The 24,607-nt window shown below is 33.0% G+C and overlaps 1 protein-coding gene across 3 annotated transcripts in view; it reads right to left on the bottom strand.

The window, feature by feature from the left end:
• The window catches only part of LOC144575955 (putative F-box/FBD/LRR-repeat protein At4g13965), a 68,631-nt gene extending 55,744 nt beyond the window's left edge, over nucleotides 1-12,887 (bottom strand). The window contains exons 1-3 of one of the 3 annotated variants that reach the window (XM_078326224.1): nucleotides 11,952-12,887; nucleotides 11,516-11,679; nucleotides 10,353-10,741 (exon numbers count right to left, since the gene is read on the bottom strand). In XM_078326224.1, the coding sequence (XP_078182350.1) occupies nucleotides 11,539-11,679; nucleotides 11,952-12,857 (1,047 nt within the window). In that variant the 5' untranslated portion in view covers nucleotides 12,858-12,887 and the 3' untranslated portion in view covers nucleotides 10,353-10,741; nucleotides 11,516-11,538. Of the gene's footprint in view, nucleotides 1-1,041; nucleotides 1,213-10,352; nucleotides 10,742-11,515; nucleotides 11,680-11,951 lie in introns of those variants that run through there. The other 2 variants (XM_078326222.1, XM_078326226.1) reach the window with 2 other exon arrangements.
• Between the last annotated feature and the right edge of the window lie 11,720 nt (nucleotides 12,888-24,607).

The raw sequence follows: 24,607 nt of genomic DNA on the forward strand, positions 1-24,607 counted from the left end.
AGTGGAGTAGACACAAAGGATATCAAGGCCAATATACTTTTAAAAACTAAACGAGGATTTAAATTGGTCACATACCCCCAATAGCACCACCTCATATTTGGACTCTGTATATGAACTATGAACTCTGCTTTTATCCAGCTATGTGAATGAAAATGACACTATACAAGTACAAGTATAGTTAATTAAAAAAAGAAAAACATACTATGAACTAGGACTGGCAAACATCGGAAAAATATTGCATATGTTTTCTGAATACGACTAACTTAGTAAATATAGAAAATACTACGCTCTAGGCCTGGCATACGACAGCAAAGTCCTACAAAAGATTTCTGAATCTTCAGATAAAGAGAAAGAATCAGGATTGCCAATGGTTATGTTTTGTTTGATTGTCCAATGGTGTGACATACTACACATACCATAAAAGTAAAGGTATTTTCCAACTATTTTTTGTGAAAGAAAGATACCCTAGGGAGACTCATCGATCAATACTTTGCTTTAAGCGCTAAGATAAGAAAGGTGAAAATGATATTAAGTATTTGGGGTATAGAGAGGATAGAAAGTAGTATATGAATTCCATTACCTATTTTGTCTCCTATCTTAGATGCAATCATGCGACATCAGCAACTTTATTAACAATGTTGCATCACCAGTAATTAATGACTGACAAAGGAATACAATTGAACCCAACTCAAAAGTTCAAGGGTCATTTTAAAAGTTCAAGGGCAATTCAACCTCATGCACAAGTTCAGGGTTTATTCACAACATTCCTAAAGAAACTAAAAGAACAAAGTGAAAATATGACATAAAATACTAAATAATAAAATTGAGAAATTAAAGAAGTAATGGATTGACAACAGCCGATGGAAGTTTCAGCCGGAATTATATGGGTTGGATTGAATTAAATAAGGTATTGTCATACTCCCAATTATATCCTACTTGCTCTTCGAAAAAAATAAAGTAATAAGAGCTCAATCCCAGCCCTAGCCTCATTGAGAATGGGAAGTAGAAACAGAAAAAAAAAAAAAATGTAATGTTATGCACCTCATCAACCAATTTCAGCGATTTCAGATTAGGACAATTATGGAGCATCATAATGACAGCCGCCAAATTGTGCTCATGAAAACAAAGGGTCACATCCAAGTGCTTCAAATTATGAAAATGTGCCACATCTTTTTCAGATTCCAACAAAATAGGAATTGGGTGCTCCGCATACTGCACAAATCAAACATATCAAAAATATCCAAGTAAACCATCAACCTACAATTTTACCGTACGTTACCAAGTAATCATTTAAAACTGTCCTACCAGTTTCGGATGAATATCTAACATATCATAACCACCGCTTCAAATTAAAAGACGGTCAACTGATAGGTTTAGACACACATATCTAAACAATTTGAAGATGGGCCTGCACTAGAAGTGCAGAAAGAAAACATAACTGACATATGCAAAGAATAATAATAATTAAGAGAGGTAAAGTGTATGACCGTGGCCTCCTCTAAATGTAGGTGTAACGCCACGTCAAATCAAAAATATTATATTAAGGTACAATATAAATAATGTACATATTTGTTTATCCGTATATGTCAATTTTCTTTGTTCATTTATTTAATTTTACTACTTAACAAATTATCCAAACTAAACCACGGTGAAAAGAAAACAAATAATTTATAATTCTGATATAGATCTCTGAAATTATATAGCCATATAAATACCGTTGCCAAGTCATGAAAAGCCCAAAAGAATTATCCATTTAGTTATATGTTAACTGTGAAATAAAAACCGATCAAACAGTCGTATAACCCAATATAATCCAATTATATATCTGACAGAAGATATATCTATCAAAAGGTGCAAATCTAATTTAAATACATAACTGCTCAAATTAACCGGCGCCTCTCTGATCCAAAATAGAAACTATATCTATATCTATCTATACATATATATAATTAAACAGTGGTTACATCCCTTTGTCTTTTTCTCCGCAAATCACCACAGGAATCAAAAGGTGAGAAATATTAGATTTGTTCGATTTTGTCCCTTTCTCTTAATTAAACCTTGATTAATTTTCGTTCTTTCTTAAAAAGCCTTGATTTCCGATTTTGCATATTCTGGGTTGATAATTTTTATACTTACTCATTGGATTCCGCTACTTTGTATGGTATATAATTTAGGATATTAATTCAATTTGATAGGACTTTTTGAAAATTACGTAGATTATTTTGTTATGTTATTATTAGATTTCTGAAATTTTATAAACTTGTTCAATTAGTTAAAAGTAACCTTTAATAAAAGTTTAATTGATTATCGAATAGTTCTTTGATAATATTATAAAGTGAATTAACGTTTGTATAAATCCTTAGATGCAACAATGAATTTCCATAAACTTAATTTAGTTCATGAAGATCAATTCTTATATTTTATTTATTTAATTTAAGTAAATTGTTTAATTTAAGTAAACTTAATTTATTTAATTTATTAAACCTTATATATTATTCTTAATCTGAAATTTTTAGTTTATTTATAATAACCTCCTTTTTTTTTTTTTTTTTTAAAAACCGAAATTATTATTTTTTTTTTATATATAACCAGAGACTCAATTTTGATCATATCATTGTATTTATAATCTATTACATCTAATTAAGTTTCGGATATAATTAGGATCAAATAACCTAGACTTCTTAATTGACAAAACAACATCTAAAATGTATAAATATTAATTTGGGAACCGTATTACATGGTCTAGGTCTGAGTTCTGAAGTAAAGAGTGACGAAGAAGCGGTAGCGTACTACACCACAATAGCAGGTGCGGGTTCCTGGTCTTTTTACAAATAATACAAAAAATGCATGGATTGAGGTAAGTAGTCCTTTTTCTTAATCTAGTGGATAAACTGCATGTTGTGAATGTCGAACAATCGTTTGAATTTGTGTAGAATTGCATGATAGGAACTCTTGATGCATGAAATTGAATTGATAGGAATTGAATTGTGAATTTGAGAATGGGGAACTTGAATGAATCGTTTTAAATTGGGGCCGTCCATGTGAGGCGGCTCTGCATGTGTTTTTGAAAAGCGGGCTGTCCATGTGTGGCAGCCCAGTGTGTGAACAGGACAGAACAGAACAGAACAGAACGGGTCGCCAAATTCGCGGCGGTTCGCCGGATGGGTCCCCGAAATGGCCCATCTAGAGTGTGATAATCGGGTCGTCCTTGCGTGGCGATTCGCCGGGTTTTCATGTACGGGCATGGATTCCCAGAGTGTGGAATTTTAAAACCTTTTGTAATGAGTTAAAAAGGGGCGGGAATAAAAACTGGTTATTTAAAAGTGATTTGCATATCCGAATTGATAGGGACATGGGGAAAAATTCAAAAACCTTCTTTTTATGTTATTTGGGGAATTAAATGCATTGATTTGTAAAAGCACCGGGCTGGAACTAAATCCCGCACTGAGAGTTAGTTCGATCTCTCACCGTACCACCTGTTATGTGGGTTCCAGGAAACGAAGAAGAAAGCATGGAGGAAGGCCGCGGGTGAGGAAATTAGCGGAAGTTGTTAAGATAGCCACTCTCTGTTTATTTCATATTTGTATGAACAATATATTGTGTGGACATGGCAGTGACTGTTTGACTAGCCATGTCTGACATATCGTCCCCTTTCTGTTTGTTTGTGAACTCAATTTATTTTTAAATAAAGTGGCTTGTTGAATGTTTTTATTGATGATGTATGTGATGTGCTTAACGCCTAGCGCATAAATGCGCGGCGGGTTGTCCGGGGGTGTGACACTAGGCTTAGCTCTTCCACATGTGAGATACAATCCAACAGCCCAACAACAACAATGACATCTCTCTCATAAATCTCGTGAAGGTTAATCACAGCTTTTCTCAGCAAAGGAACCTTTGCATGGATGGGGGACAGATTTCCAAAGCTGCGCCGAATTTTCAAATGAAGTGACTCCAAAGAAGGAAGTGATAACCCCACAATATCAAGTTTTCGAGTATTATCGGTAATAATCAGGTTGAGTTTTCTGATTGTCTGGGAGGAAAGGCTAAGCCCAGGAGTGCCTCTTATATGAAGTTGTAAGTCTTCCAAGGAACGCAATTCACAGAGAAGTGGGTTGAGATCGGCCATGTCAGCCCCAAATAATTGAAGGGAAAGGCTTCTCAGGCAGGTTAAATTGATTCCAGAAGGAAAATTAAGTTCTAGATGAGACAAAGTAGTGGAACGTAAGTGAAGCGAGAGGCACCTGAGAGAGTTAATTGTAAAGACAATGGGAATAATAGGTAAGAAATGTAACAAATGAAAACCTTCCATGGTGAGGTGGCGCAAGTCGAGGGAGCGGGCCTTGTCAAGGAAGGATGAAATGATCGCTATGGCATTTTGGCTGCCACAGCGGGATACCTCTAGACGCAAATTGAGGAGGTGGTGGGAGGGATTGCGGCTGAGGAGCGCACGATTAAGCATGGAAACGAAGTTCTCGGATGATGAGCGATATGGAAAATCTTTGCTGATAAGTTCAAGGGAAGGAGAGGCTTCCCAAAGATGACAGAAGCGGCGGCAGAGGACGGAGGTGCGAGCAGCGATGCGTGTGGGGAGTAAGGAGATGATTGTGATAAGCAAAGCGTCGGGGAGATTAGAGAGGCGATCGATTGGGTGGGAATGTGTTGGGGAGTTGGCCATGGCAGCAGTCGCCGTGAGGAACGGCGAGCGGGTTTGAGAGTGAAGCAGGAACAGTGAGAGGGTTTAAGAAACTGTTTGGGTTTTGTTTCAGTCGGGGACTAAGATTAATTTCATCAGTGACAGTGAGTGAGTGAAGTCAAGCGGAGCCCACCGAAATCAACTTCTTCTTCTTCTTTTTTTTTTTTTTTTTCTTTTTTTAAGTCCGATTGAAGTCAATTTTTTCTGATTCGGTAGAACATGGTACATGACTCATGAGCGAAGCCCACTTAAATAAAATGTGGAACATGAAGTCATGAAGTCCCGGATATTTTGCAAGTTAATGTGCTAATGACCAGCTTTTTTTTTTCATTTTACAAAATAAAATGTGGGCTAAAAGTGAAAATCAATAAAGTGTGAAATGTTAATTGTCAAAATATATATGTCTAATGTGGATTGACAAGAAAACTTTGTAGAGGATTTGAGTAAAATAAATTAATATACAATGTAGATATATTTTAATAATATAATAACATATTTTATTTTTGTAATAGTTTTGAGGATGAAGCCGTTGCGGCGAATGGGGTTTAAGAACAGGGTTTGGGTTTTGTTTTAGTCGGGACTCGGAAGTCGGAAGGCTTGATTTTATTATCGGTTGTCTTGAGTGAGTGTGAATGAAGTGAAATCTTTGATTCGGTAGAACATGGTCAATGAGAATACGAGACCCATGGAACTAGATAAAATGATGTCACGGTCTCACGGATTTTTTACAAAATGGTCTATGTGCTTATGACTAATGAGTATGACCAGCTATTTTTAGAAAATAAAATGTGGACTAAAAGTAAATATATGTTTTAATGCTTTTATTTACTTTATGTTTGAGGATTGGAGATTACAATTCAAATTATTTTGTAATTTGTCTTTTTTTTTATTAAGAATCAACAAATTTCTTATGTATTTTTATGAAGAGGCTTTTTTAATGTTTTACTGTTTAATTAAAAAGAGTTGATCTTTTTCATTTTTTAAAAATTTAAAGTTATAAAAATTGAAGTCCATTATAATATTGAAATGGAAAAAAGGTTATAAAAATTGAAATCCAATTTATTGAAATGGGAAAAGTTGTATTTTCTAATTAATCCGTATTGAAGACGTAGTACAAGAAATGAGAATTTTTTTCATAAACCATAATTAATAAAACGAATTTTACGGAACCAATATGATTGGTTTTTTTTTTCAAAAACCATAAGGACCGTATGGTCCCTATGGTCTCCAAAATTGCATTTTTTTCAGACCGTAGGGACCATACGGTCTTACCTTTTTTTTAAAATAAAAGAACATAAATTTTTTAAATTTTTTATTTTTTTGTATAAAAATATTAGAAATATTGAATATATTTCTTTGAAAATAGATGAAATATAATATAATTTGATTTATTAGAAAGACTGCAACAAATAACCCGGATCAATATTTTTCAGATCGGATTTTCCCAGCTGTAAGAAAAATTAATATATTTCTTTATGTGTTATTGGAAAAAAAATAAAAATTCTTAGATTCTGAGTTATTGATCCCGGTTCAAAAGTCACTTTTAGATAATCCAGAACATATTGTGATCCTAGGACATTTAATTTATAAAAAGTTGTATCTATTTTGAGAATTCTTTTTGAATAACAATCATTAAATAACTTAAAGTTTTTGTTTTTTTCAAAAATAGATACAACTTTTCATAAATTAAATGCACTAGAAGGATCACAATATTTTCTGAATTACCTAGAAGTGACTTTTGAACCGGGATCAATAACTCAGAATCTAAACATTTTTTTTTTCAATAACATATAAAGAAATATATTAATTTTACTTACAGCCGCGAAAAATCCGACCTGAAAAATATTGATCCGGGTTATTTGTTGCAGTCTTTCTAATAAATCAAATTATATTATTTTTCATCTATTTTCAAAGAAATATATTCAATATTTCTAATATTTTAATACAAAAAATAAAAAAATTTAAAAAATTTCTGTTTTAAAAAAAAAAAAATGGTAAGACCGTATGGTCCCTACGGTCTGGAAAAATGCAATTTTGGTGACCGTAGGGACCATACAGTCCTTATGGTTTTTGAAGAAAAAAAAAACCAATTATATAGGTTCCGTAAAATTCGTTTTATTAATTATGGTTTGTGAAAAAATTTCAAGAAATGAATCATATATTTTTAACAGTGAAATTTTGTAAAACCACCCAGCCCCCAGGTCTGCTCTCCCAGTAAAAAATTATCCACTATTTTATCTGAATATACCAATATTGTGGTGGGTTTGTAGTTTATAAGATTTACAGCTGAGTTCTCTGTCCTCGCACACAAATAGCCTAGAAAAAAGAAAAAAATTAAATAAAAAAACAATGTGACAATAAGATATATAATTCTCTATATTGCGTGTGCATGAATAACACAAGTACCTTGCACCATGACATGCAATATAGTATGATTCATGACCAGTTTTTTGTGCTGGTACTAAGAGGCAGGGGCGGATTCAGTGTTTTTGTAAGCACCTTTATTCAATAGATTTGGTTCTTCCTATTCTTAAATTGAGATTTAGTGAACTCTTTTTTTTATTTTTTGGTATTCATCTAGTGAACAGTAAAACTCTGTAGCTCTTTACTAGACTGAATAAAAATCAGTAAATTGATGAAGGCCCCTGTATTTTTATAAATATATCATTTTTATTCGTACATATAATTGTGTCAATTTGTAAAAGTTTATTGAGATAGTTAAAATTCATCTATTCTTCTTATATTTTGGTACTCAGGAAGTAAAATTCTTAATCCAAGTATGGGTTGCGATTCGGTCGGAATTTCAAATGTGACTGAACTAAGGGGGCTTTTACAAAAATCACTATTGTTTTATTTGAGTACAGTACATTATATTCTAGACCTATTGCTCGTTGTAAAGTAACATCTTTATAATTTATTTTCAGAGAATGAAAAGATGCATTAATAGTCCAAATGCAAAATTGTTCAAAACTGGAAAAAAATTACCAGTATATCTCTACACGAACAAAGTTGATTTCTACCAGTCGGGCTGGTATTTAAGGTATAAATACACCTGAATACTCGCGCACCAGAGTTAACAAAATAAACAAATATGACAATTAGAACCAGTTAACTATTGATTTCTTCTATATTTTTTCTTCCATCTCGGAGATAATCTGCTTCGCTTCATCCACATTCTCGCACTTGCTCAATGCATTTTAGAAGTATGGCAATGGTGAGTTCATTCGGCTTAAGACCTTGCTTCATCATCTGCTCAACCAAATGAACAACCTCATTGATCTTTTACATTAATGGCCATTGAGTAGTGTATTCTAACTATGTTCATTAGGCTCAATGCCTTTATGAACCATGGTCTGAAAAAGAACCATTGCTTCATGCAGGCGACCTTCAAGAACTGTCTGTGCCCCATTCGCCTGACCCTCCTGACCGCTTCCCTTGTTTTCTCCAGAGCTTGCATTGACAAGGTCAATATTGACCCGGTCGAGGTGAATTCGTGACCTGGGTTGTGACAAAAGTTGTGTTTGAAAGAAAATATGAAGCACCGGATCTTCATCATGCAGTCTTATGTCGCCTTCTGTCCTTCTAGAATAACAAATTTAACAATATACACCTTTGATGCACATTGATTTTGGGGATATCTGGTGCTCTGCTAATTTTTAGGCTAAGGTAAGTATCAGTGAAAATGAAAATATATACTAAAATATCGTGGCCCGGTTTAATATGGTGGGTCACCATATTAATAGCCTATTTTAAGTACTGTATTTTGGCCCACCATATTAAGTACTTGATTTTATACTAAAATAATTCGAAAATCTATAAACTTTGTATGTAAATTTATCACTCGTGAAGTAGAACAGTTTCCAATGCATCATGAAGTGTTGCAAAGTTGGGATGTTACAGGGAATTCTGAAGGTTTCCAATGCATCTGTACTGGTAGGAAGTAATAGAATAGTCCATGTATTATCAAATCTGGGACGTGCTGAGGGGTTTAATTACATAGGATATACTCTCCCTTTATTCTCTGGTATGTAATATATACTGTACTATTACTACCTACTTATGGCATATATAATGGATAACCTACTGGCATGTTAAAAAAATAAAAGTGTTGTTGAGAAAATTTCACCTACCTCTTATTCAATAAAAGGTTCACTTTTTTTTTAAAAAAAATATTGAACAAGGTTTAGTCGTCAAATGTACAGATGTATGTCCTTTTTCCAGAAAAAAATGTATAAAATATATACTGGACAAAATTTAGGTAATTTGTTCTGGCACGAAAAAATATTACTTAAAATGATTTAATTTTGACAGCAATATTAAAATCTTAATTAATTATTGTCAAATTCATTACAAAAGAAGAATTGTGACATTGACACTCTTTATTGAGAACTTCTATCAGATACAAAATTTCAGGCTAGGTTTCTGAGGCCCAAAAGTTTTCAGTAAGAACCTGCTAACCTGTACAACCCTAACATTATTTTTTTTAATTTTGGGCATTTTCCATTAATTTTTAAAATTAAATCAAGGCATCCTTAACCTTAGTGTTTCCCATGTACCCACCTGCTTTGACTGTAGCATGTCATATACTGGCATCTCACATCAAAAAATTTATTTTGGATCATTTAAGTTAATTACCTCTTTCTTAATTAGACTGCGCCATGTGAAAATTAGAAGAACTTCAAAAGACTGTCGTGTTAGTTACTACAATACAACAATTGATAAGGAGGAATTACGATAATAGCCCTTATGCCAAGTTTGGTTTCAGTTAGGAAGGAACTGAACAAGTACAATATATAAGGACTGTTTGGATCAGAGAAAATGCTACTCCTAGCACTTCCTAAAACATGGCTAGTGAATCAACAAAGGCTGGTGAGGTCTATAGTCTTTTGTGACAACAAATATTATAAACTATAGCCTTGAGCATTTATTTAGTTAAAGGACTAGAGGTATCAAAGCTTAATTTATCCAAGAAGCTTACCCATTGACCCTTTTCCTCTTTATAGGAGGTTTAATTGGTATAATTTGGTCCTATCTTATTATGGGAAGGTTTCCAGGACCTGCATTAAATTAGGCACAATCCCTGCTTTAGTAATTTTGTCACTTGCCGCACAGTTATACAACTAACACATCTGCAATCACTACAAATATTTGTGAACAATCAGACTTAAAACATCAATTGTATTGTGTGCTGACAATGTTGGTTGGAGCGAATTGCACATGTATATATTTATATTCATTCAATTTGGCTAAGACCACATTTTATAACATACTGGATACTTCTTATCAGTATATGGTTTGAAGAAAAGTTTTCATCGTTTTAATGTGGCAATGATGAGACGGGAAAGTTGTTTATGAAAAATGCTCACAAAAAGTTTTGAAATCAAGTTTGTGTTTGATGTACTTCTTACCAGTATTGTTAATTAAGGAAACTATAGAAGAGGGTAGTTCCAGGTCAGTACTTCCAGGCAGTTGTTTAACTGTTTGCCAAAGTTTTTTCATATATCAAAAGTCATCTTCAGAATGCCTGACATCTAGCTTTTTTGTCAGCATAAATTAACCGTATTCAAATGTGACGCATTTCATCCCTCTTTTTTATATGGTTCTCCCTTTCAATTTGGAATATCTTGTTAAACTGTTAAAAGTGAAACTTAACTGAGTTAACAAGTCACCAAGGACCAACATAACAATATAAACACATTCCACATCAACCTACATTCATGCCCAAATTTGATCTAACTTCACATAAGAGTGAACCAAAAACAAAAGCATTTGATGTCAACAAGACACACAACTAGGATATTTAGCTCAAACAAAAATAAGCAATACAAGCAAAGCTATGACAATGACTGTGTTTAGCATGTCCTAGTTACGAGCTTGCTTCTGAGAAGTATATTTCTGGCTAAGCAACTTCATGAATTCTTCACGATCCTCCTCCAAATAGAGATTTCCGTAATAAGCATAGCGGTAATTACCATTACCATTACACGGCAGCATTGATACCCAATCTTTCCTTTTCCTTCCTGTTGTCCAACAATTGGACTTGGGACTCTAAAGAAAAAAAAAACAAAATGTATATTTATATAGTCAGTAGCATATATTTGAGAATTTGGAAAGACAAATAGAAAGAGGATGCAATTGGCAAGAAACCTAGCCCCTCTACATCACATAATAAAAACTAACTTTATTCATCCCCTTCAAATTTCAACTAGTTGTAGAAACATTCTTGTCCCATGAACTCAAAACAAAGGATATGAAGGCCAATGTAATTTGAAAACAAAAGAGGATTTAAATTGGCCACATCCTCTCAGTAGAACGACCACTAGTTTGGATGGTGTATAGTATGAATGGAAATGACACTATACAAGTACGACTAGTTTTAATAAAAAAAGTAATATGATCTAGGATTGGCTTACACGGTTAAAAGTATCATCTATGTTTTCTGAATGAGTAATTCAGAAAGAAAAAAAAAATTTAATATAGGACCAGCTTACATCAGCAAAGTACTGCAAAAGATTCTTTATCCTTCAATTAGTTTAATAGGAGCAATTAACAACAACAACCAAGCCCTTAGACCCCAACGAGTTGGAGTAGGCTAGAAATGAAACCCAACCGGAGAGGAGGAATCAGGATTAACAAAATAATTCTAAAACCAAACTTGTACTCTGGTTACTTTATTTTTATGGTATAAGGGTTTGATATAATACCGTACTATTTTGTTAAAGAGAGATACACAAGAAGTTAGGAGACTCATGGATTGACAGTTCCCAACCCTAGCCTTATTGAGAGCAGGACGTAGAAAAAAAAATTTATAAGGTTATGCACCTTATGAACCAGCTTCAGTGATTTCAGAATAGGGCAATTATGGAGCATTGTAATGACAGCTGCCAATCGTGAAAACAAAGGGTCACATCCAAGTGCTTCAAATTATGAAAATGTGGCACATCTTTTCCTGATTTCAACAAAATAGGAATTGGGTGCTCTGCATGCTGTACAAATCAAACATACCAAAAATATTCAATCAAAGCATCAACCTACAATAGTACCGTACATTACAAGTAATCATATAAAATTGTCATACCGGTTTCAGATAAATATCTAACATATCGTAACACACCACTTTAAATTAAAAGATGGTCTATTGACAGGTTCAAAAAGATATATGTAAACAATACGAAGATGCACTTGCACCAGAGGTGAAGAAAGAAAACATAACTGACATGTGCATAAAAATAATAATTAAGAGGGTAAAGTGTGTGACCATGGCCGCATCTAAATGCAGGCTTAGCTCTTCCACGTGTGAGATGCAATTCAACAGCCCATCAATAGTACTGACATTATAACTATCACCAAGTTTAATAACAGCTTTTGTTAACAACGGAACGTTTGCATGGATGTGTGACATTTTTCCAAGACAGCACTTAATTTCGAAATGAAGCGACTCCAATAAAGGAAGTGATAACCCCACAATATCATGTTTTTTGGAACCGTAGGTAATAATCAGTTTGAGTTTTCTGATTGTCTGAGAGGAAAGGACAAGCCTAGGAGTGCCTCTCACATCAATATGTAAATCTTCCAAAGAACACAATTCAGAGAGAAGTTTGTTGAGATCGGCCACATCAAGCCCACTCGATTGAAGAGAAAGGCTTCTCAGGAAAGTTAACTTGATTCCAGAAGGAAACTTAATTTTTTTAGTATATTGGCCAAGGTTACGTATGCGATGAAGGGAGAGGCACCTGAGGGAGTTAATTGCAAAGACAATGCGGAGAATAGGCAACAAATCTAACAAATTGAAACATTCCATGGTGAGGTGGCGCAAGTCCAGAGAGCGGGCCTTGGCAAGCAAGGACGGAACCGTCTCTATGGCACTTTTACTGCCACAGCGGGATACCTCTAGGCACAAGCTGTGGAGGGGGTGGGAAGGATTCCGATGAAGAAGCGCACGTTTGGCCATGGCAATGAAGTCTTTAGATCGGGGCCTAGGAAGGTTGTAGCTGATGAGCGCAAGGGAAGGAGAGGCCTTCCAGAGGTGGCGGAAGCGGCGGCATACGACGGAGGTACGAGCGGCGATATGAATGGGGAGGAAGGAGATGATCGTGATAAGCAACGCGTCGGGGAGATTAGAAAGGCGATCGATTGGGTCGGAATCTGTTGGGGAGTTGGCCATGGCAACAGCCTTCCCACAGAAAGGGTTTGAGGGGGGGGGGGGGGGGGGGGAGAAGCAGGAACGGCGAGAGGGTTTAAAGAAAGTGTTTTTGGGTTTGGTTGTTTCAGTCTGAGGGAGCAGCAAAGTCGTCAAAGAGTTGGAGTGAGCAGCGCGGTCTGAAGCGACAGGGGGAGACAGGGAGAAAGACGCGAAAGGACGTTATTGAGCGGGAAAATGAAAATGGGTGGGGAATAAAAAAAAAAATGTTGGTGGGGGAAAGAGACAAATGGTGAGGCAAGAGCCATGCGGCTTTCCGTGTGGCAACTTTAACTCTTCTAAATTCTAATTACCTCTTATTAATTTGTTTCATTTATTCCATTTAGTAGAATTAAAATTTCCAAGCGTTCGCTTTAAAATTTTATTGTTGAAGAAGTTACAAAAGTTTGATTGCACAAAATCACTTTTTGCACAAGGGTTCAGGGAAACAAAACAAAATTTAAAGATATATAAAAAAATATATATATATTGTTGAATAAGTTACAAAGGTTTACTCACACAAAATCACTTTTGTTGATGGGTGCAACAGCATTTTATTTGAGACTAGCCCATATCCTATAGTATAAGGTAACATAATAGTTCTGTTTAGATTTGAATCGTCCGATCAAAATCCCACCCAATATGATTTGAAGTGGATTGCTCGCGGCCCTTTTGAATTTTGTGCAGATTCTGATTGGACGGTTGGGATCTAAACAAAAATATTATGTTACCTTTGGTGACACGAATTCTTCAATTCTTTGTAGAGGTAAATTAATGTTCTTCAAGTAAATATATGTTTATGCTTTTACTTTATGTTTGAGGATCAGAGATTGCAATTCAAATTATTTTGTAATTTGTTTTTTTTATTAAGAATAAATAAATTTCTTATTTTTTTTATGAAGAGGTTTTTTATGTTTTACTGTTTAATTAAAAAGAGATGATCTTTTTTGTTTTTTAAATATTTAAAGTTATAAAAAATGAAATCCATTAGAATATTGAAATGGGAAAAGGTTATAAAAATTGAAATCCAACTTATTCAAAATGGGAAAAGTTGTATTTTCTAATTAATCCGTACTGAAGACAGTACAAGAAATTAATCATATTTTTTTTAACAGTGTGAAATTTAGTAAAATCACCCAGGTCTGCCCGAAATTTTTATTAATATCCAAAAAAATATTCAATTTCCGAAACTATACAGATTTTCATATTTTTTTTAAATCTACCCAAACCGAAAAAAAAATTATGATAATTTAGTCTAAAATCGCAAAAAAAAAAAATTAAAACCGCTATAATTTTTAAGTGTTTTGCATTTTCAAATTTTTTTTTACTTAAATAGAAATATTTATAATTTATTTATTTTTTGTATTGAAATATTATAAATATTTTATATATTTCTTTGAAAATAGAAGGAATACTATATAATTTGATTTATTAGAAAGACTGCTAAAAATAACCTTGGTCAACATTTTTATGCCGGGTTTTTTGCTGTTGTAAAAAAAATTAATATATTTCTTTATGTCTTATTGGAAATAAAATAAAAATGCTTGGATTCTGAATTATTGATCTCGGTTCAAAAGTCACTTATAAGTAAATATAGAAAACATTGTCATCCTTCTAGTACATTTAATTTCTAAAATGTTGTATCTGTTTTTGAAAAAAAAAAATTATTTAATGATTGTTATTAAAAAAGAATTCTCAAAATAGATATAACTTTTTAGAAATTAATTGTACTAGAAGGATCACAATATTTTATGTATTACCGAGAAGTGACTTTTAAACCGCGGTCAATAACTCAAATTCAAAGCATATTTATTTTTTTCCAATAACTGTTACATTCTGAAATTTTAAAACTTGATTAAATTGATAAATCGATCAATTGACTTAAATAAAAAGTTTAATTAACTTAACGATCGTTCAGAAATTTTCTGACCAACTAAAACGAAACTAAAATTTCGTAATATAAATAATGTATGAAATAATGTATAATAAAATTTAGAGATTTAGAATAAAATAAAATATAGCACTAGGGATAAAATTATAATTATTCGGTAAATTAGAAACTTAGAAAATTCGCTACAATTCCTTGAAATTGTAGAAAAGAAGAAATTTATTTAATTTGATTTGTGTAAATAAATAAATAAATTGAATTCCAAATAAGAACAAAATTATACGAAATTATTCGTACAATTGGATTTTAGAATTTATAAAACTAGTTCATTTAGAATTTTTAGAGAACTAATTGAATATATATATAATTATATAAAAAGAGATCGAATTATGTGAATCTTAAATTGAGAGATAAATACACAAATTATATGTACAAATATAGTTACAAAAATATTATGAATTTTCGATTCGAATTTATAAAAGAAACGGAGTTGAAACCAATTAAAAGGACCATAATGAAATTCTGAAATTGTTTGGACCATCCGATTAAATCTACCACGGATCTTAAAAGTTATAATGTGAATTTTGGAATTATCACAAATACTCATCTCAGCCAGCACGAATCTTAAAGCAGTCCCATTAATAAACCACCCCTCCCTTCTCTCTTTCTCTCCTCTCCTTCCTTACCCGTGAGCCCATCCCCACAGCCCCGCCCCCCTTCCCTCTCCTCTCCGCCAAAACCAGAGAGGGCCCCGCCCTCCCCTCTTCCGTCGCCGGCGATCCCCACCGGAACCGCCCCCGTTCTCTCCTCTCCTTCCCTGTCCGTGGGCCCCAGCCCCTCTCGCCCCCTTCTTCTCTGCAGCGCCAAAAATAGGGGGGGCTCCGCCCCCTCCCCTTCCGCCGCTGCCACGGCCAGCCCGCCGCCCCATCTCTCTCTCTTTCCTTCTTGGTCCGACCCACCAGACCCGGCCGAAACCCCTGCCCCTCCTCTTTTCCCGCCTCCCCTCCCCTCCCGTGAAACCCTAGAAACTAGGGTTTATGCTTGGTGTTGCCTCGGTGCTTGATTGATGCTGTCCCGATGCTCGCTTGGTGCCGTGCTGGTGTTGGCGTGGTGCTGTCTTTGCTGATTTCTAGAGGTGTTTGAGACTCGTTGATTTGTCGGATTTGAGGAGCTGTGAAACAAGACCCCCCTCTTGGCACCGGCTTGCTTGTGACTTCCTCTTGTGTGAATTGGCCTCTCTCAATTAGTCTAACACCTCTTAATTCTGGTTTGTATAGTTGGAAAAATTGTAAAATCTGAAATTTATTTGGTTTTGATTGATTTATGGTTTGTGTAATTGGGGAAAATTATTGGGTGCCTCTTAAATCTTTTATACGTACAACCACCAAATTAGTATGAGAATAAATTGATTAGATGTGTATATTTGATAACTCTTGTTCATCTCTTTTATATTTTCGGCCTTGGGTTGAACAAGGACTAAATTGGTAAATTTTGCAAATTGTGTCTATATATGGAAAGGTGTATGGTTTATATGACTAAGGTGCAAGTGTGTGAATTTTTATGGAGGTTAAGTGATAAAAATGAATATGACATGATGTGTATATGTAAATTTGGAATTGGACTTGAATTAAAATGATTATAAATGAGCCGAAAGGTATAAAAGAATTGACGAATTGAAAGACGGCTTTTGGAATTTAAGTTTTGAGAATGTAACCGAACTAAACCAAGTAATCGTATAATATAGGTGTAGGCTCAGTTGAGCAAGATATCGCGAGGTAATTCGAGACGCCCAATCAGTAATTAAGCGGTACGCTCGTCATACTAAGGTGCGGGATTCTTGGACTTGTTTGATACTTTATTTTCAGGAATTAAACTGTTTATTCGTTTGTCATGTTGAATGATTAATTGTTGCATATTTTGGAATTCATGCTGTAGATTGATTCTTGCATAACTGAGAATGATTTGAATTGGTTGGTTAAGATTACTTGGCATGTTGGTATGGTTATTATTTGATTAGTTCTATAAATTGTTCTTGATGTGAATGAATCTGCCAGACCGACCTGTTTAGGTGGCTGGATAAGGTGACGGTGACCTATCCGTTGACCTGTGTTTACGAATTTGCCAGGCCGACCTGTTTAGGTGGCTGGATAAGGTGACGCTGCTGACTTATGCGTTGACCTGTTCGAATTTGCCAGACCGACCTGTTTAGGTGGCTGGATGAGGTGACGCTGCTGACTTATGCGTTGACCTGTGAGAATTTGCCAGACCGACCTGTTTAGGCGGCTGGATGAGGTGACGTTGTTGACTTATGCGTTGACCTGTGATGATTTTTGCGAGGCTGACCTATATGTGTGGCTTTGATATATTTGCTTGAGATTTAGCAAAGTTGACCTGTATTGGTAAATTTGATTCCATGTGATTGCATTTGTCAAGTTGACCTGTATTGGTGACTTGTAACCGGACCTTAGGAAATGGTTAAGCCAAACAACAATTGCAGATGGGTGTCTGATAAAGGGTCCAGCTTGGTTGGCCATCTGTAGGCGTCTGTAACCCTACAGATGTGGGTTTGATAACGGTTCAGCTCGAAAGAACATCTATGGTTGCTACCAGTCATAATGAAATGAGTTAAGCTAAAATATATGTTGTGTTTGAAATTCATCTTGGAAATTCCGTAAACTGTGTTTCAGGTTGATAAATTGTTGTCGAGCATTGGCATTCTGTTATTTATGATTATATATATCTGTTTGCATTGTTATTGTTTGGGTTTCATTGTTGAATATAGAGTTTGATTGCAAGTCCAATAATCTAAACTGTGGCAAATTTCGCACTGATAATTTATTCTCACCCCCACCCTCCCGATTATTTTCAGGTTTGTTACTTGGATGCAGCGAATGAGGATATTGGCAATGCATATAAAAGATCAACTGCCTTGCGTGTATACGTGACACCTGATAGATACACGCGGCAGGCTGTCAGACCCCGGTGGATTTGGGGTGTGACAATAACTCATAAAGAAATATATTAATTTTTCTTATAGCCGCAAAAAATTCGGCATGAAAAATGTTTATCCGAGTTATTTGTAGCAATTTTTCTAATAAATCAAATTATATAGTATTACATCAGAGAAATATATAAATTATTTCTAATATTTCAATACAAAAATATATAAATTATAAATATTTCTATTCAACTAAAAAAATTGAAAATTTTCAAAACCGGTAAAAACTATAGTAGTTTTATTTTGATAATTTCCTTTTTGCAACCGCAATTTTTTTTGCAATTTTGAAATTCCAAAATCGCAAAAAATATTTGTGGAATTTCAATCTGAAACTGCAAAAAAAAAAATTATAGTTTGGATAGATTTCGAAAAAATACAAAAACCTGGATAGTTTCTGAAATTTAATATTTTTTTAATATTAATAAAAATTTCGGCAGGTTTGCTCTCACAATAAAAAGTTATCCACTATTTTGTCTGATATAATTTTCTTTTATGATCATAATAGGTCAAATCAAATTCTGTATAACTTTCATAAAAAAGAAATGATATACTACATTAATTATCTTGTGATTCGTTTGTGGTTATTTTGTATGATTTAGATATCTTGGCAGTTATGATTGTATGGTTTGTGGCATTAGCTGTAGATATCTTTTTAGTACTTTACACCTTGAGGATCTTTATTATTTCTATTTTTTTTAACTTTGTGTGAACTATTATGTTTCTATTGAAATAGAAACAGGTTATCCAAAAAATAAATTCCAAAAAATATATATTACATTAAATATGATATTATATTGCTCTATCATTGATATAAATAAAAACATATATATTACATTAAGTATGATATTATATTGCTCTATCATTGATTTAAATTCCAATTATGCAATAAATGTACAATAATAATGATGATAGGTTTCAACTGCATACGTTGTGTTCTGTTTTTTTTTCTCCAACTAATAAACAACAAGGTATGCATGTCGTAAAATTTATCTCTAATATAAAAAAAAAATCCAATGATTTTTACCTATCATTAAATTTATTCCATTTTTCCCTCATAACAATAAAACACCGTGCACGTAATGTGTCAATTAGTGGTGGCAATGAGACATCACAAGTTGGACCTAACTCGTGATCGACTTGTCACAACAACCAAGTATACCGAGTGAGTTGAGATTTAGGAGAAGAGATGAAATTTGATAATCGCACGAGCCATAAGCAAGCTGGATTGAGCTGACTCGTTTAGCTTGATGTCTATGACTGGACCTTGTTTTAAGAAGAAAATATTCCAACTCAAATTCACTAATTATGAATCAAGCTAGTAGCGAGTTGTCAACGATAGAGTTAGATGTGACTTTCGATTGTTCCACGAACTACGAGCTATTTTACATATTCTAATGCCAACAAGTCCCAAAACAAATCACAAAATTTTATAGAGTTTCTTGACAACGCAAAATACAAGTATAATATAGAGGTAAATCATTATATTTTATGAACCCAATGAACAAAGCGAAATATCAGGGTAGAACAGGGGACAGCCGTCTTCTCTGGATTTCGAGTTTTAATGGCGATCTATTAGTACCGATCGATTTTGTCCTCTCTCTAGATGTTTGATTTGTAATTCGGATTAAATTTAGTGTTAAAATCAAAATAAATCTCTTCAATTATGATTGGTAATTATAATTATAAGTTAAAACATCAGAAATTATAAGCCAGAGGATTGGAATATAAGTCAAAACATTGTTTTTTTATCGAGTACCCAATTAGTTAATGAGTTTAAATCTGATAAGCTATTAAAAACCGATTCAATATTTTTTTGATCCCCACGAAAATTCTGGATCTGCCCTTACAAAATATTATATAATTATATTCGAGGATCATAATAAACTAGCTTTCTTAATTATATTACACTTTTGATTACTGATTAGTATTTTGTTTGAGTAAATATATAATATTTGTACATTAAAATTGACATTTATATGAACTTCAGTAAATGTTGGTCATAAACTTTACGATTAGATCAGAACAGTTTTTGCCTTCTAGACTTCTCACACATGCTCACTATATCTCATTTTTTCACACTGTAGGATCATATTTATATAAGAGGAGGGTTCAAATGCTTTTATTTTTTGTGTCACCACCATGTTTTTATTTTTAAAACTTTAATAACTCAAAATTTAAAATTTAAAAGTCAAAATAAAACCGTTAGATGTGATATATATTATTTTCTCTATGTACTCATAAAAATTATAACATTTCAATTTTGTTTTTATGTGAATTAATAAGTTCAAAAATCAACGTCTATAAATCATCCACATTAGTGTATTTTTTACAAGCTCTTGATGATAATCAAAATAAAATTGAAATGCCATAATTTTTTGCACGTGCATAAATAAAATAATGTAGATCATATCCAACGGTTTTATTTTAACTTTAAAATTTAAAATTTTGATTTATTAAAATTTTAAAAAATAAAAACACAGTAAAAACACAAAAAAATAAAAGCATTTGAACTCTCCTCGTTGTATAATATGTTCTCATATAACTTTGCACCTGACAAACACGTTCATTTGAGCTTTATATCAATTGAAGTAGGAGATATTACTTTTGCCAATACTTTTATCATTTAAAAAGATTAAATCTAGATCACATTTTATTAAAAATTTATAATAATATCAGCAACGTACGCCACAGTTGGTAGCATTTCAGATCAGCTCAGGACCAAAAACGCCAAGTTCAAAGTCAACAGGCAAGTCAACAGACAACAATAGCGTTGTACATATCTATCTAGGCTAGGTCTAAGTCTCCTGTTGCGTGTTTATGATTGGAGTACTGGATCAACTCGGGTAGTGGATTGATTTTACCCCAGTCAGGTATACCTGCCCGTACCCGCCGCCCGGGGTACCCGTGCCCGAGCTCGGGCATGGGTCGGGTACTCGGGTACGCGGGTACGGACAAAAACCGGATCGGACCTGTTATTTTGGATCAATACCCATACCCTACTCGTACTCGACTAAACCCGTACCCGAGTACCCGTACTCGCATACCCGACCACTGTTCATGCCATTTCAAAATTCAAAATTTGTATTTCCCCCAACCAAAAATCAGAAAAAAACCAGAAAAAATCAGAAAAAACCAGAAAAAACCAGGAAAATCAGAAAAAATCAGAAAAAAAACAGCAAAAAAAAATAAAAAAAAATACCCGTACCCGCCCTACCCGTACCCGCCTTACCCGTCAAGGGTACATGGGTAAGAGTATAGGACGGGTAGGATATGGATTTTGAAAATTATACCCGCCATATCCGTACCCGAATATCCTTGTACCCGAGTATACCCGTACCCGAGACGTACCCGTATCCGAGACGGGTATACCTGGGGTACCCGTACCCGCCCGAGTTGCAAACCACTAAACTCGGGTAAGCCAATAGTCAAATAAAGTCAGATATATATTATCTCTATTCTCTATCGATCCTAGACGGTAAACACAGCAGATGAAAGAAATTAGAGAGGAGGTGAACAGAACAGCTCAGGTACGTAGCATCATTTATGACATTTCTGACAAGCTGTTCATTCGCCTTGAGAGACATTTTTGTCATCATTTATTTATTTTTTTATTTTGAGAAGAGAGTGGATTAGACATGGCTTAAAAGAGCAGGTGGCTTCATTAAAATAAAATAAATTTTTGTTTTGAAAATCTATCAATGTAAATAAAAAATATTCTTTAGTGATCGACAAAAAATTCTTTAGCAATCTAGCACAGGAGTAAGGTTTGGATGCTATAAATAGAATAAGAATATTCATGCTACGGCTTTAAAAACATATTGTATAAACTTTAAATTTTGATTTAAGTAGCTTAATAAATTAGTTATATAATAAGTTTGTAAAAAACTAATTTTTACTATTTTTATGATTTATAAAAGATGGCCTAAAAATAAAAATAAAAAATTGTCAATATATCTTAGGCTATTTTTGAGCGGAGGAAGTCCCAATTTCCCGAAATTTTTATTAATACGCAAAAATTCTATCAAATTACTGAATCTATTCAATTTTGATTTGGATTTTGAAAAATGCCCTGTCCGGTTAATAAATAACGGGACTGACTGATTTTGTCCAGTTAATAACTAACCGGACAGGATCTAACCCATTTCAAGAATTTTGTGCGGTTAATAATTAACTGGACTCAATCTATCCATTTTTTTTTACAAAACATAAATTTTTAATTTTTTATATTTTTTATATTGAAATATTAGAAATGTTGAATATATTTCTTTGAAAATAGAAGGAATACAATATAATTTGATTTATTAGAAAGACTGTAACAAATAACCCGGATCAATATTTTTCAGATTGGATTTTTCACTGCTCTAAGAAAAATTAATATATTTCTTTATGTTTTATTGGAAAAAAATAAATATGCTTTGAACGTGAGTTATTGATTGTGGTTCAAAAGCCACTTCTAGGTAAAACAGAAAATATTGTGATCCTTCTAGTACTTTTAATTTCTAAAAAGTTGTATCTATTTTCAAAATTCTTTATGAATAACAATCATTAAATAACTTAGAGTTTTTTTTTTTTCAAAAATAGATACAACTTTTTAGAAATTAAATGTACTAGAAGGATGATAATATTTTCTATATTTACCTAGAAGTGACTTTTGAACTGGGATCAATAACTCAGAATCGAAGTATTTTTATTGTTTTCCAATAACACATAAAGAAATATATTAATTTTTCTTACAACCGCAAAAAATCTGATCTGAAAAATATTGATCTAGATTATTTATTGCAGTCTTTCTAATAAATCAAATTATATTATATTACTTCTATTTTCAAAGAAATATATTCAATATTTTTAATATTTTAATATAAAAAATAATTTTTTTTTTTAATTTCTGTTTTGTAAAAAAAAATGGATAGATTGAGTCCGGTTAATTATTAACCGGAAAAAATTCTTGAAATGGGTTAGATCCTGACCGGTGAGTTATTAACCGGACAAAATCAATCAGTTCGGTTATTTATTAACCGGATAGGGCATTTTTCGAAATCCAACTCAAAATTGGATAGATTCAGTAATTTGATAGAATTTTTGAGTATTAATAAAAATTTCGGCTCAATTTCAATATTTAAATTTTGAATAAGAGCGAATGTGGGTAGATAATAATAAGGTTATAAGGGGGAATTTTGAATATGAGCGAGTGTAGGTAGATAATAATAAAGACTAAAGTTGATACATTTGACTTGACTACAGCTGTATCAGCAATACAATTTTGTCCTCTCTAACTTACATTCATTTTGATAGATTGACGTGACTACAGTAAAAGCTGTATCATCTGTATCTAGCATGACATTATTTGCCAAACTGACGCATTCCAAATCTAACTAAGCATTATAAAAAGTGCAAGTAATATCAAGTAATATCAAGTAATATCAAGTTTGCTGAACATAAATATCATTATATCATTATACTGAAAAGGTAAATTACTGATGAAATCATTATACCCTGATGGCACTGAATTCACATTCTCTTCAATACCTGATAAGAGAATCTTTTACAATTATTATATCTTAACCGTTCTTTTAACTTGGCACGAAACTCAAAGCCCAAAAATATTGCTCTTGATTACGGGGTAGGCATATCGACACTACACACGTTTATATTAACACAACAATTTTATAAAAATTTAATGTATGGACAATTTTAACCCTCATTAAATATTTCTCCAACTACCATTTTGTTCATAATGTAATTAATATAGTGATCATTAAATTATTTAGTTTCCATAATTACTAGATTTTTTTTCCCTTTTTTTATATTTTGCATTCATATAAAATCATAAGCTACATAAATTTGTTGATCTTTCCTTTTCTCATGACTCATCACTCATGGTACATATTTAACTTTTTTTGTAATTTTTTTTTATATTAAGATACACTTGCTTTAATATATGATATATTCCATCTCATAACCTATTTATTGTATGGCACTGCCTTTGCAAATTATAATTTGTAGAAATTTTGAAACCGGAAAATAATTTATAGAAATTTGTTGACACACCAGTAATAAATTCTGAAATTTCAAAATTTTCATTATTTAATATTTTTCTTTGTTAAAACAAACTCTTTACAGAGATCACAGAACCGTAGATCAAAAGATAAAACGAGATAACGGGTAAAGATTTTTCACAACACAGTTTTGGCTTCACGCAGCGCATGAACCATATGGAGTTTTGTTTATCTTCTATAGTTTGTGCATTGCATGAAGTCAAAACTTCTCTGTTAAAATCTTTACTCCGAGATAACCTCATAAAACCATAAAATCTGCGAGAAATCTTTCATATTTGACAATATAAACTGATCAATTTTTACAGCCAGATGAATCGACCGTGATAGAGATGAAGGAACCAGTTTCGCTCTCCTTTCCTCTTCGATACCTCAATTCCTTCACAAAATCGACACCTCTTTCGAGCAATGTAATTATAAGCATGTCGCATGATTTGCCAATGGTCGTAGAGTACAAGATTTCAGGTGCTGGATATATGAGATTTTACTTGGCACCTAAGGTTGAAGATGAAGCAATGGAGGCTTAACAATTTATTCTGCTATTGTATTGTATTGTATAATTTTATTATTATATTCTTTTTCTATAAATATTTAGTATACAGGCATTTTTCCATTGGATAATTAATAATTAGTAACATATTTGTTTAAATCCTTGTGGTGATTTTAGCTATGTTTGTTTCCTCAGTAAACATATTTTTTTTTCCTTGTGGTGATTTTTTGCTATTTTTTATTTTTTTGCTATCTTTTAAACCCTTATGAGTTATGATACATATATTTGAAAAATATTGAATTA

The sequence above is a fragment of the Carex rostrata genome, chromosome 24, assembly GCF_964058835.1.
Source record: "Carex rostrata chromosome 24, lpCarRost1.2, whole genome shotgun sequence".
Lineage (NCBI taxonomy): Eukaryota > Viridiplantae > Streptophyta > Magnoliopsida > Poales > Cyperaceae > Carex > Carex rostrata.